At 43.5% G+C, this 13,095-nt stretch overlaps 2 protein-coding genes across 4 annotated transcripts in view; one reads left to right on the top strand and one right to left on the bottom strand.

Moving 5' to 3' along the window:
* The window catches only part of pld1a (phospholipase D1a), a 32,780-nt gene extending 27,465 nt beyond the window's left edge, over window positions 1–5,315 (bottom strand). Inside the window, exon 1 of one of the 3 annotated variants that reach the window (XM_083998123.1) lies at window positions 5,221–5,315. The gene's annotated coding sequence lies outside the window, so the exon portion shown is untranslated. Of the gene's footprint in view, window positions 1–3,664; window positions 3,800–4,948; window positions 5,062–5,220 lie in introns of those variants that run through there. The other 2 variants (XM_083998125.1, XM_083998124.1) reach the window with 2 other exon arrangements.
* Window positions 5,316–7,825: 2,510 nt separating this feature from the next.
* On the top strand, window positions 7,826–9,308 carry ghsra (growth hormone secretagogue receptor a; the record flags this gene model as incomplete). The annotated part of the gene is made up of 2 exons (XM_083997575.1): window positions 7,826–8,663; window positions 8,992–9,308. 2 exons carry the CDS (start codon window positions 7,826–7,828, stop codon window positions 9,306–9,308), a joined length of 1,155 nt encoding a protein of 384 aa, XP_083853701.1.
* Between the last annotated feature and the right edge of the window lie 3,787 nt (window positions 9,309–13,095).

The raw sequence follows: 13,095 nt of genomic DNA, 5'->3' as shown, positions 1-13,095 counted from the left end.
TGAGGGACACAGTGGAAGGAAGACAAGGTCACTGTGACTGTGCGTTATCTTCTACCAGAAAGGATAAATCTGCATCTCTTATCAGTAGAGTAGCTGCTGCTGTCCGTAGCTAAGTTTAGCTCGGCAGTTGAGTGTCTTGCGGGTTGCGGCCAAAAGTTTGATTCGCTGCCAAACTTTTGTGACCTGTGCATCCTGGCTGTGGAGGGTTCCTCAGCTGGACTGACAGGCTCATTTTTCATTCAAGGGAAATACATAAATCACACACACTTTTTTGGCACATCATTGAATATCTGCCTGTAATCTTATCAAACAGGCTTTTATTCTCACCTTCTCCCTACATTTAAAAAAGCATCACAGGAAGCAAACTTCCACCTTAGTACAGAAATAGATTCTTCACGACGTAAAAGAAGAGGAACCATGACAACAACAATAACAACAACGCAGTGACTACGCTATGTTTTTATCATTCAAAATTATGTTTGAACATCAATGTGATGACTTTGTGTGAGAATAAGGCAAAGAGTTGCAGGAGCTATTTGTGTTATAGATGAATACACACCAGGCTATACAGTATGACACAGTCCTGACCACATGTTGAGGTTGGGCTCTCAGACAGTCACAGCCAAAAAATATACATTACATCACAGCTGTGATGAAAGCTGTGGAAAGTACAGACCTTGACTGTCACAAGTTGAATATGCAGCAGCAGAATTTTCTGTTAATAGATGGGAATAAATGACCAATAATTAGTCAGAAACAATGACGACTAACATCTTATTTGAGGTTTTACTGTCATTACTGCTCGTCATCTGCAAAGAAATTACCAGAGCAGCTTCTTTCACCAAAAAAGTGCAATCCATTAGATGAATTTTAGGTGAATTCTGCAGTCTGCCCATCTACCTGTTGTTAATGGCGCCTTTCTTTTGGCCTTCTACACCTGATTTGCTCTCAACATGTGTTTGCAAAGAGTCATATTACTGAAGAGAACACTGAACATCTATTGTCAACGCCAGCCAAGGTGCTGTCACTGATTACCCAGCGAAAATATTGGGAAAAATAGATAACTTGTGAGACGCATCATCTATTTCTGGAAGTGTGATAACAAGCTCGACATTTACAGAGCGCTGTAGAGATCGCAGTGGATGGTTCGTCATTTTTAAAGACGCCATGCTCATGTGTAACCATCAACTTTGCATAATAGACTGCCGCTCACACCCACCAATGAATAGACACTCACATGCATACATACAGTACAGCACAATAAATGCAATATAAACATAGCTTAGCATTTGCAGATTGTGTGGTGCCAAGCTCCCCATGGCGCAGATGGTACGAAAAGAGAGAGAAAGAGAGAGAGAAGATGGAGGGAGGACGAGAGAGAGAGAGGTCTGTGACACCTCTCTTTCTCTGCCCACACTAAAGCTGCCTATTATCTAATCCTTCACACCATGGATGGGGCGGTGGGGGTGGCAGGGATGGTCAGAGAGGCAGAGAAAGCAAGACACACAGTGGATGCCAGAAAAAAAAAGAAAAAGAGAGAGCGCGATCGTCATGATCACCAGAGTGGTGTTCTGCTGGTGGTAACACAAGGCATCATTGTACTGAGGAGAGCAAGGGGACTGCTCACTCTCTCTCTCTCTGTTTCAGCCAAGCCTGACTCGGCCCATCCAGGCCCAGCCAAGTCAGCGCCTGGAAATGAGCAAACTAAACAACTAGGCTATAACTTGTGTGTCCAGACCACTAAATGACTCTGACTCACCATGAGGACAGCAGCAGGGCAGGGAGTATGGAGAACATTGCCTTCATCCAAGTGGCAACCTCCAGGGCTACGGCACGATAAGCCATGATATCTGACATAAATGTTTAGAACTGGGAGTTATCTGCACTGTAGATTACCACCAGTGATGGGTACATGTAGTTGTAATCTGGAGTGAACAGACCCTTTAGGGTAGTGATTTCCAACCTTGGGGTCGGGACCCCACGTGGGGTAGCCTGGACTTCAAATGGGGTCCCCTGAAATGTCTAGTAATTGAGTTTTTAAAAAATTACATATATATATATTTTAACTAATTACAGTATTATTCTTTTTAACACATTCTTAAACAACTGTATTTATACTTTCACTGTCTCAAATATAAATCGAGTTCAAATAAAATGCAGCATATATAAATATCTGATTGATGACCGACGTGATTGCGGGGTCGCCAGAATTTTGTGATGTCAAAATGGGGCCAAAAAGGTTAGGTACCACTGCTTAGGGGAATGCATACAGGTGCTGTCACCTGATTGTCCTGGACCTCAGTGCGTGAGAATTTAAAATTACATGAAGTAGGTAAAATAAGCTTCTGTTGATCAAAACCTTGAGTTAGGTTTAGGCAAACGGGCAAGAAATAGGTCACAATGGTGATATGAGGCCAAATGGCTCAGAGTCATTTGTCTCCATGTAAATAAATCAGTTCTATTTCTGTATGTGAACGTCCTCTTGACTATAACAACAACAGAGCAGTGCTGTCCCATTTCAATTAGACGTGAACCTCTAGAGTTGTCATTAACAATGTGAACCACACGTCCTTCACATATTAGCTATGAGCAGTGTTATGATGCACACCGACGATGAAAACTGGTCAAACTTGCCGCTCTACAATCCAAAGCATACACTTTGAATTACCCACAAGCCCCCCCAGAGTAAAAAAACAAAAACAAAGCGTGCATCTGGAATAGATTTACAACAGTAAATGCGCCTGCCATGCTGAAAATATGTCAAATCCTTCCAATCCTTCCTGAGAACACTGCAATAAAGTTAAACTCTTGTTGTGTAACTTTATGTCTTCTGAACTTCAGTAGATGCAATGTGTGTCTTGTTTCTCTATACTATTCCCCCACTGTTCAGCTTAATGATTGATACGAATCACACACTGAGCTCAGAAGTAGGTTGGTAGAGTTAAGAGACACACTGGGAGCCAGAGGCAGGGATAACAGTAATAAAGGTTGCTGTACGTGTGGTATATGTTGGCACCACAACAGAGAAAGGAATTCAGGTCACGCCTGTGCCACTGCCTGTGCAAAAGCAATACCACCGCACAGCATGCCCGAGGTCAGAATCATGTGTATCAGTTTCAAAGATAACAGAAGAAGAGAGAGGAGAGCTGCAAAATATCTCCAGTCTTCCCAAGACATTCCAGCTGGAGCAACTAACTTTCACAACAGGGTGTGAGAAGGGGAGCAGCAGGCCAGCGCACACACACACACACACACCTGTAGACTTTTAAATAGCAGGTAACACAACACTTGCTGCACTGTTTGAATTTGAAAAACTATACACCCTCAAGTGAAGGATCGAGAGACTCGTCTCCACAGAGACAACCAGAACAAAGACAAACAGACAGCTACGTCTTGATGTCACGCTGAATACATATTTGCTATTTGCAGCCAAACAACAACTGCACTCAGCTTACTACATCATGCAAACGCATAAGAACAGCAGCCTGACTATAATGACAAACTCAAGCATGCACTACATTCACATTCCTTTCTATAATCCCACTGACAACCCAAAACCAAGGAGGGTCACGGAGGCACATATCTCTCCCCCCTGGCCCACGGACACAAATAGACCAAAGCAGACACACAGAATGAGAGAGACAGAGAGAGAGACATTACCAACCTGCTCTGTCTGTGGACGTGCAGCCCACATGTTGTCTGATCTGTCCACTTGGCTTCACTTAAATGGAGAGCACCACTGACACATTCACACGTAGCAGAGTACAACAACAGCAGCAGCAGCAGCAGCAGCAGCAGACGGCTGCAGTTTCCTCTGGTCTGAAACTCTTTAAGTGTGGCTGAGAAAAAAAACTAACTGTGAACTCTCTCAAACTCCTCAGGAAAGGAGGAGGGGAGCGGAGGTTGTCTCTGAAACTCTGGACCAATCACAGAAACAGGTTCCTCCCACGGCCTTTTCTCATTGGACAAAGAAAAGCGCTGGACTTCTGGTGAAGTGGGAGGAGTCCCTCCCCCCCACAGTAGAAAACATTGGTGACACTGTGGTCCCACCTTTCATCTCATCACTTCACTTTCCCTCTGTTTCGCACTTGTTTTGCCCCCAATTCTCTGTGCAACTACTGTATTATTTCTCCAGCTTTATCTTTATATGTCTATACATCCTACTTATGTTTGTGCCTTTGCATGTATGGTCCCTTTTCAGTCTATTTGCACATGTAACAAAACAATAGTGGGAAAAATGATTATGCTTGTAAAAAAAAAAAAAAAAAAAAAGATATAATAGTTTGTGAAAAGAATTAAAACACTAACAGGAAGATTTTGATTGCATTGTATGTTAACTGAAACCTGTGTCTACATACTATTAGTGTGTTCCTGCTGAAAGAGCTCTACCAAATTAAATGTTCTTTAATATCACACCTGTAGACCAAAAACATTTTTTTCCATTGACTGCCAAAGAAAAATAAAACAGAACGTAGCCAAACACAAAATCAAAAGAGATCTCTTCTGCCATCTTGTGGATGAATGGCTGTACTGCACTGCTCCCAGCCCGGATACAGATACAGATACAGACTCGGCTTTAAAAAGGCATTGCATGTGTGTGTATCATTATGACAGGGACTTTACCCTGTAATTCACCACCACTCCCTGGACCCACAGTTCAAAAAAAAAAAAAAAGAAATGACACCCAAAAACACTCATCGGCACGCCCGTACCTTACCACGTTGACCACACACGCTCTGCTCTGAACCACACAGCAGTCAAAAAATAGAATACACAGCTATAAATTCACACAGAAGATCAAACACAAAGATAAACTTGTGGAAACCATGGGATACCTCGGCTTCGTACGCTGCCCGGTTCTCAGTGACCACAGGGAGATAGAGATTGCTCTCTCAGCACTAAAATCCAACTGTGACATTTCAGTGCAGATAACCAGCACTGCTATTACCTCCTGTTGTCCATGAAACAGTCCAATTTTAGCATTTTGGTCCTGTAAATAGCTTTGATATCACCTTGTTGTCCTGCTATTATCATCATACCCACATCTGTTATGAGCACAGGCCTACAGAAAGTGGGTCTGATCACACAGCACAGATGTTCGAAGTTCAAAGGTTAAGTCAAGAAAAGGGCCTCTCACCCAACTACACACTAACATGCGCAAACAGCCACAAGCACACACAGACACACACACACACCATATGACCACAGGCAGATACATACCAGATGTGATGAAGAGGTCTGACGGACGCTGTGAAAGACAAAAACTGTCCCAACGAGTGTCCTGTTTGTGCTCCTTCAACCGACTGGTCTCTCTCTCTCTCTTCCCGTTTCACTCACATCATGATTCAGTCGTCATAAACATAATGGTATCTGTGGGTAAACACGGCGCAAAGGGCAGAGAGATAACAATATTTGAAGCTCTTGGATCACATCGGTGCAGTAAAAAAAATAGAGAAGTATTGCATGTCTAATTGTGATGAGATTTTAAAATGATATTAAAACTCATTTGCTTTGCCACTGAGGCCTCAAGCTATAGTTGTCCATTAAGCCATTAAGATAATGAGTCAGTGTTTGTCAGTCTTGAAGTCGTCCACAGAGTAATGCTGCCAATAAAGCTAATGTGGTGTCCAATTCATGTTTCCTGGAAATGAATTATCAGTTTAAACGCTTAATCTATCTATCTATCCATCCATCCATCCATCCATCCATCCATCCATCTATCTATCTATCTATCTGATGCAAAGATAATAGGTTTTTTGGGGTGTCCGTCTTGGTCTAGTGAAAATTCACTTGGATTTAAGGGTGAACTGATCAGATTTTTTAGGTAAAGGGTCAAAGGTCTGCATATAAAGTTATACACCTGTACAAAATTTTGCACAAATGATGAACATTATTGTAAAATGCTGGATATAAACAGGGGATGTAACCTGAAACCAGTCTGAGTGGCAGTGCACCCTTTACACTGCCCACACATGGAAGGCAAGGCAGCATCTGTTTTAGGCAAAGTCTATGACAATGACTTACAGTGACCTAACATGGCTGTTTCTATAGCCATTTTTTTGTATTTTAAAACACATAAACCTACATTGAAGTTTTGCAAACAAAAATCTACAAGCAGGCGTGATTTTACACGTTTCTAAATGCTGCAACACTGGAATGGTGTGAATAGTGTACAGTAACAGTATAGGGCCAGTCTACTGTCCTCAGTTACGGTCTTAGGTTAAATCTGTGCTCCAGGACTGGCTATAATGCAATTTAATTCTTTGTGACTGTGGAATTAAACGGTTCTGTCTGGGCACAGTGTCGTTCTGAGATATGAATCATCAAAGATGTGATATCCCAACGGGCAAAAACTGTCTAAACTTTCTAAAACTTACCCCCCAAATGGCTCTTTCTAAAGAAATCATTACAGTAGATGACTTTGAGAAGCATAAACCAGATCGGATCTTGTAATTTCATGCCCATGACTAAATTGATCCCTGTGGGCAAAAAAAAAACAGTTTCCAACTCACCTCCTCTCAGGATTTCCAGTAAAACTGCCCTCCTGAACTGCAGCTGTGACAGTTTTGAATCTCACCTGCAGCCCCTGGGGAAGGTTTCTGAGGGGTTAATGCTCCCTCTTCCTCTCTGAGAGACTTGATAACTTCCAGCAGGTTTTTGTTTTAGATTGATGAGCATTAATCCCCCAGTCATCACTGCCCTGGGAGAACCTGTAGGTGGCGTTGCAGCACTGACTCAACTGTAGACCCCCACATCACCCCCACCCCCTCCCTAGAGCAGCACCACTTCACCTGTGTATGTTGTTTGGCGCACTGGGAGCCAGGATCCATCCACACACACTGGATATGCACCATAACTAGAGGAGCAGATGTGGAGAGCAGATGTGGAGCTCAGTGGTGTCGTTCTCACCTACTTTATTTTTACTTTCATTTATCGAGGTCCTTTCTTTGTGATTATGTTGACAATGCGTCGTTCCTTTGTGGTTCTTGTGACTTTTATAAAACTGTCTCCGTTCCGACACACAGTCCTGCTTGTTTTCACCGTGGTTGTTGTTTGTCCGTTTGTGTTTGGCTGAGTTTGAGCTGCTCCCTCCCTGGACAGATGTTCACTGCTGCAGCCGCATCACTACGACCCTGCCTCTGACTCACCAGCACTGTTTTTGTTTTTGCCTGACGCTCAAACGCCGGGACGCGCAGCTGGTGATGGGAACTCTTTGGGACTGTTGATGGATCATGTTTCATTTTTATTTTTTGCCCAAAGCTGTTTGTAACCATCACAAACAGAGACAATGAGGGAGATAACTAATGTTGAGAGTTTTTCATTGACAAAAAACTGATTGTGCTGTGATTTATTTATTTATTTTTTATTTCCTCTCCTACTGCGTCTGTTTTGTTTGGAATACACGTCGGTGCCAAATTCTGGCTTGTTTACAAGTATCCAGCATGTAATCTCTTCTTTTGAACAGGTGCTTTTAGTGCCAAACAACATTGGTGGAAAACGTCAGAATGCGTATTGCAGGCAAAGTGGATCATTTTTGTCCGACATAAAACAGCCCAATTTTGTGCTCGGTTCTGGACAGAGCCATCAGTTACCTGGAGAGTTGAGAAGACTCTTTTGTGAGACTCGTTTCACCTTCACTGTGACTGTTCTCTTGGTTTTACGCACGGCTGCCAGCGTCTGCTATCCTTTACCACTGCTTTGCGCAACTCAGACAGTGATGATGGGAGGAAGGGGCAGCGTCGGGGGGCTTCAGGAGCCCCAGACCCGTGATGCCTTTTACTCTCAGGGCCAGTCACGGCCCAGTGAATAACCGCGCGGCGACAGCATGCCCACCTGGCTAAACCAGTCGGAGTGCATCTCCCATAACTGCAGCGGAGACGAGTTCAACACCACTGGGACCGATGGCCCCCTCCTGGCTCCTCTCAATTACTACTCAATCCCTCTCCTCACTGGCATCACGGTCGCCTGCACGCTGCTGTTTCTGGTCGGGATGACCGGGAATGTCATGACCATTTTGGTGGTCAGCAAGTACCGGGACATGCGCACCACCACCAACTTATACCTGTGCAGCATGGCTGTGTCAGACCTGCTCATCTTCCTCTGCATGCCGCTGGACCTCTACCGCATGTGGAGGTACAGGCCGTGGCGCTTGGGAGCCGTGCTCTGCAAGCTCTTTCAGTTCGTGTCAGAGTCATGCACCTACTCCACCATCCTCAGCATCACCGCGCTGTCGGTGGAGCGCTACCTGGCCATCTGCTTCCCGCTGCGCGCCAAGGCTGTGGTTACAAAAAGGCGGGTTCGCGCCCTCATTCTCCTGCTCTGGACAGTGTCTCTGTTGAGCGCCGGACCCGTGTTTGTCATGGTGGGAGTGGAGCGGGATAGCGGAGCCCCACATAATTTGAGTTGGGGAACCAATAAGACTAACTACTCTCTAGAGGCCGAGGACACCCGGGAGTGTAAGATGACGCATTACGCAGTGGAGTCAGGTCTGATGGGAGCCATGGTGTGGTTGAGCTCTGTGTTCTTCTTCATGCCAGTGTTCTGTCTCACAGTGCTCTACAGCCTCATTGGCCGCCGGCTGTGGCAGAGACACCGAGAAACAAACATCAGCTCCCGCGTGGCTCACAGGGACAAAAGCAACAGACAGACCATCAAGATGCTGGGTAAGCACAACGTGGTTTAGACTCCATTTATCATAAAATAAAAATAATATTTCATCTAATTAGTAAAACCCGGGTCTTGATTTGCACTGTAATCTATCTATCTATCTATCTATCTATCTATCTATCTATCTATCTATCTATCTATCTATCTTCAACTTTAGTGTTATAAGTATATTCATAAGAAAGTTTACTGCTATAGAAAACAACTTTTTTTTTAGCCTTGACCCATAACAAGGATCAATTTATTGCCTTACTCCTCTGTCTCCACCACTATTCCTGACCCCATCATCACCTGTTCCTCTTCTTTCTCCTCCTCTTCCTCCTCCAGTGGTGGTGGTTCTGGCCTTCGTCCTCTGCTGGCTGCCCTTCCACGTGGGCCGCTACCTGCAGTTCCGCTCGATGGACGCTCCATCCCCGCTGCTGACGGTGTTGTCCGAGTACTGCAGTTTGGTGTCGGTGGTCCTCTTCTACCTGAGCGCCGCCATCAACCCCATCCTCTACAACACCATGTCATGGAAGTACCGGGGCGCAGCGGCTCGCCTCTTCGGCCTCGCCGACGGCCAGCAGCCACCACGTGGACGCACAGCCAGCACCATGAAGGGAGACGGCTCCAACGGCTGGTCGGAGTCCACCGTCAGCTTCTAAACACACTGCGCGACCGTCACAGTGTCTGCATATGATTTGTTAAGATTTGTGTTTTCACAGGTTGAGAACATCGACCCTAAAAGCCATTATGTCTATCGGACTGAAGAAAACGTGAGCGCATCACCTGCCTATATGTGTGAGACTGAAAGAACCAGGGATGAACCATAAATAGCTGCAAGCGCCTGTCTCCCTTTGTCCACGTGCATCAATGCATTTTTTTCCCCCACTCTTCAGACATTTGCCAAACCATGCCTGGTGGAGTGCAAAAATACACAAAAGCCTGAAGTGCTTATACTAATTATTGATCCAAATGTGAACAACAACAACATACACACATATGTAGATACCATAGACATTTACGATTGCCTTATATTGTATTCATATTCTGGATGACAAAGAAAGCACTGTAGACCTTGTGGCGCTGCTCTGTACTCCTGTAGAGAGGGGCAGAGTAGCTGTGTGTGTGCGTGTGTTTGTTTGTGTGTGCGTGTGTGTGTGTGTGAGAGAGACAGGGTGTGTATTTGCATGTGTGTATTGCGTGCCAGTTGTCATGTGATGCATGTAATTAGTTGGAGAGAGAGTGAAGCTGTAAAAACACTTACTATTATCTGATATGCTCAGCGCTCGGCATCTTGGAGACTCAAGTCCATGCTGTGTTGATGCTGCCAACGGGGGTCAGTGGAGCTGGTGGACGGTCCCTGAAATGACTTGTATTATGTTGAACTTCACAGGAGTTATTTTTTTGTGACTGTGAGACAATTTACAGAATGCAAAACATTTCCAAGATACAGCAGTGTGATTAGTTTTTCTGTCTTGTTAAATTATCCAAGCTGCAAACCATTCAATGCATTAGGCAAGAGAAAAGCTACATGTTGCTATACTGTACGTAAATATTATCAGTGACCATAAATGCCTCAGGCTTAAGATTGTGCACCACTGGTTGATTTTCTAACATCACTGATCTATGTGTTTCAGTCATCTCAGGTGTACTGATGTACAGTCAGCCTTTTCTGCTTTTTACAGGTGTGTGGGGACAATGTGCCAATCTGTGGATCCTGTGATACAAAACATACAGCTGATTTGTCATTTGTCAGATTTGTTATAATGCCTGAAGCAACACAGAAACAGGTGAGGTGTCACTACAAGGGGTAGTCAGCTTGGAGGGTTGGCTGCCCCATAGTCTTGTTTGGCACATATTGAGCCCCACTCCTAAAACTGTTGAGCGCGAACAAGCAGAGTAACGTCTTCAATGGTTAAATCAAACAGGCACAATGTAAACTTTATATATATCTTGTGTATCTTATTGATTTGCAGTACATATGGCCTCATATACCCCTGGTCCACCTGACCCATTTACCTCCACATCTGCCCTTACAGAAAAACCACATGAACTTCACATGTGATTCACATGTGCAAAATTTTGCACATGGGAATCATGTTATTTGCACATGGGAAACATGTGGTTTTGGCCCAATTTTATGTGAATCACATGTGAATTCCCATGTAAACCCATTTTCCACATGTGGTAACATATTTTACACATGTGCTCTACATGGTAACATGTGTTTACATGTGCTAAAATGTAGAGCAGGCAAAATTTTTCACAAGTGAATCGCATGTGAAATTCATGTGGTTTTTCTGTAAGGGTGTGGGCAGATTCTGGATGTTATCCTCTGGTATTGTCTGACAATGAATCAGAATCAGTCCAGATGTAGAAATAGCATCTGACAATTATGTTGTATAAGAGCCAGGCCTCGGCTGTGGAACACAGGTGCACACTGGTCCGACAGAAAACAACAGCATGCGGCCTGAGTATGGGCCAGATTTATTTTGTTACCTGAGTGAAGCTACTTTGGCACCCACTGGAAACTATTTTCATGGGTGATTAAACCGTGCATGCTGGTGGGTGAGCTGAAATAGAAACATTTTGCAATGTGCCAAAGGTGCCAACCTTGACAAAATGTCACGACACAAGTTCTGCAAGAAGATTTTTTAAAACATCCATCTGTTAAATGATGCAGCAGATGGGAAAAAATAAAAGTGAATTTTGTAATTTGTGTATCTTGCAGCCTTTTGGACAAAGAGGATCAGTGAACTGTCTTCAAGTGATGATGTATACTTGCTTTAAGTTGTAAATACGCTTTAAGTTGTAAATATGCTTTGTACAGCTATACACACTCAATGATGTGACCTCAGATGGTTTCACAGCAGCCAAATCACCGCAGCAGCCTCCACCAACCTGCACTGGATTTCAAAACGTGGCCTCATGGCTCTGAAGAATGTATGTGTTCATGAATGTTTTTGACTGTACATACTGACATCATGACGTACTATTTATTAATCTACTATGTATTGATTAAAAGTAAAAATAGATTTGTATTTTCTTTCTTTCTCCTTTTTCTCTTTTCTTTTTTTTCTGAAAATGTCTGTGAATATCTCCTGTTGTATCTGGTTAAGTCTTGTAACAGTAAAAAAAAAAAAAAAAAAGGAAGAAGAAAAAACTCTCTTTCTCTTTGCTTTTCTTCTATAAACAACATTTTTTGCAAGCCAACACAGACTTCACTCGGGTATGAGATGCAAATCACGGCAATCAGTTTGGGAAACTAATAAACCACTTAACACTGCTCCTGCACCCACTCCACACATCACTGATGGAAAATCTGCATCACTCACAGTGAACCGACTCACACCACACCTTGATAGGGCATGCAATCTTCTCCTGTGACTCTTCTATATCCCCTATTACACGTTACATATGTTAGCATTGTCAGTACAGTATAGGCCGAGAGACAGTCACCTCAGTGGCCTTACATAGCTGACCTTAGAATAGAGAAGACCAAATGAAAGAATAGAGAAGACTGTGTGAATGTGAGCTCACACAGCACTGAATGCATAAAATCCCCAAGGTAATGAGGGAGATCCCATAAATTAATGAAATAAAACTTATCTCATTTAATTTAGTGGGTGGATGACAGGTGAGAAAAAGAAGAATAGATATGAACACAGGTGAGAATGAGAGGTTCTCATTAAAAATGCAATTAAAATAGACAATAAAACAAAAGGTGAAAGAAGAGAGGTTCAGTCAGTGAGTCAGACTTCACGACCATTTACTCCGACGTGGGCTGTGTAGTAGCCTACAGAGTGAGCAAATTACTGAAGAACATGGTAAATTTAGACCAAAGGAAAGAGGCTGGGATTAAAGGCCTCCATTTATATATCAGCGTGTGCTGTACATGTGGCAGCCTGTTTATTTGGCCTTGCAGGTGGCATCACTTAAAGCTGTTGTTAACTTGTGCTAGCTGATGCACAAACAGGCATTTATGCACACCTCCCCTGTGCTTCTAGCTGACCTGATTCAAACACAGTTATCGGAGAATATGAGTCCTGGTGGTAACTTACTGAGTTCAGAAGATGACTGTGTCTACACCCAGTTATATTTATGGAGCTAACTTCTGACAATAACAAGACGTCCTGCAGGAAGCATCCATTTAAACAGTAGTCTCTGGGTGATTCTCTGAATTCATTGCAGATTGGGTTGTCCCCATACAGTCTATGGTTGTCCCATAATGACTCTAACCCTCACAGTGTTTTTTGATGTTGAATGTTACAGGTTGAAGATTTGGGCTAAAAGTAGCCATAAGTATAGCCATGATATTAGACTGAGACATGATAAAATATTTCTATTCCATGAATAATTGATATATTTTTTTTCGTTAAAGTAGTCAGGAACACAATTGCAATTTTTAGTTGTTTTAAATTCAATGAGAAAGTGACTCTGGCCAGTGGG

This window comes from Trachurus trachurus (assembly GCF_905171665.1).
Source record: "Trachurus trachurus genome assembly, chromosome: 22".
NCBI lineage: Eukaryota > Metazoa > Chordata > Actinopteri > Carangiformes > Carangidae > Trachurus > Trachurus trachurus.
The sequence above is the reverse complement of the archived record's forward strand: the minus strand, read 5'-3'. Positions and strand labels throughout refer to the sequence as shown.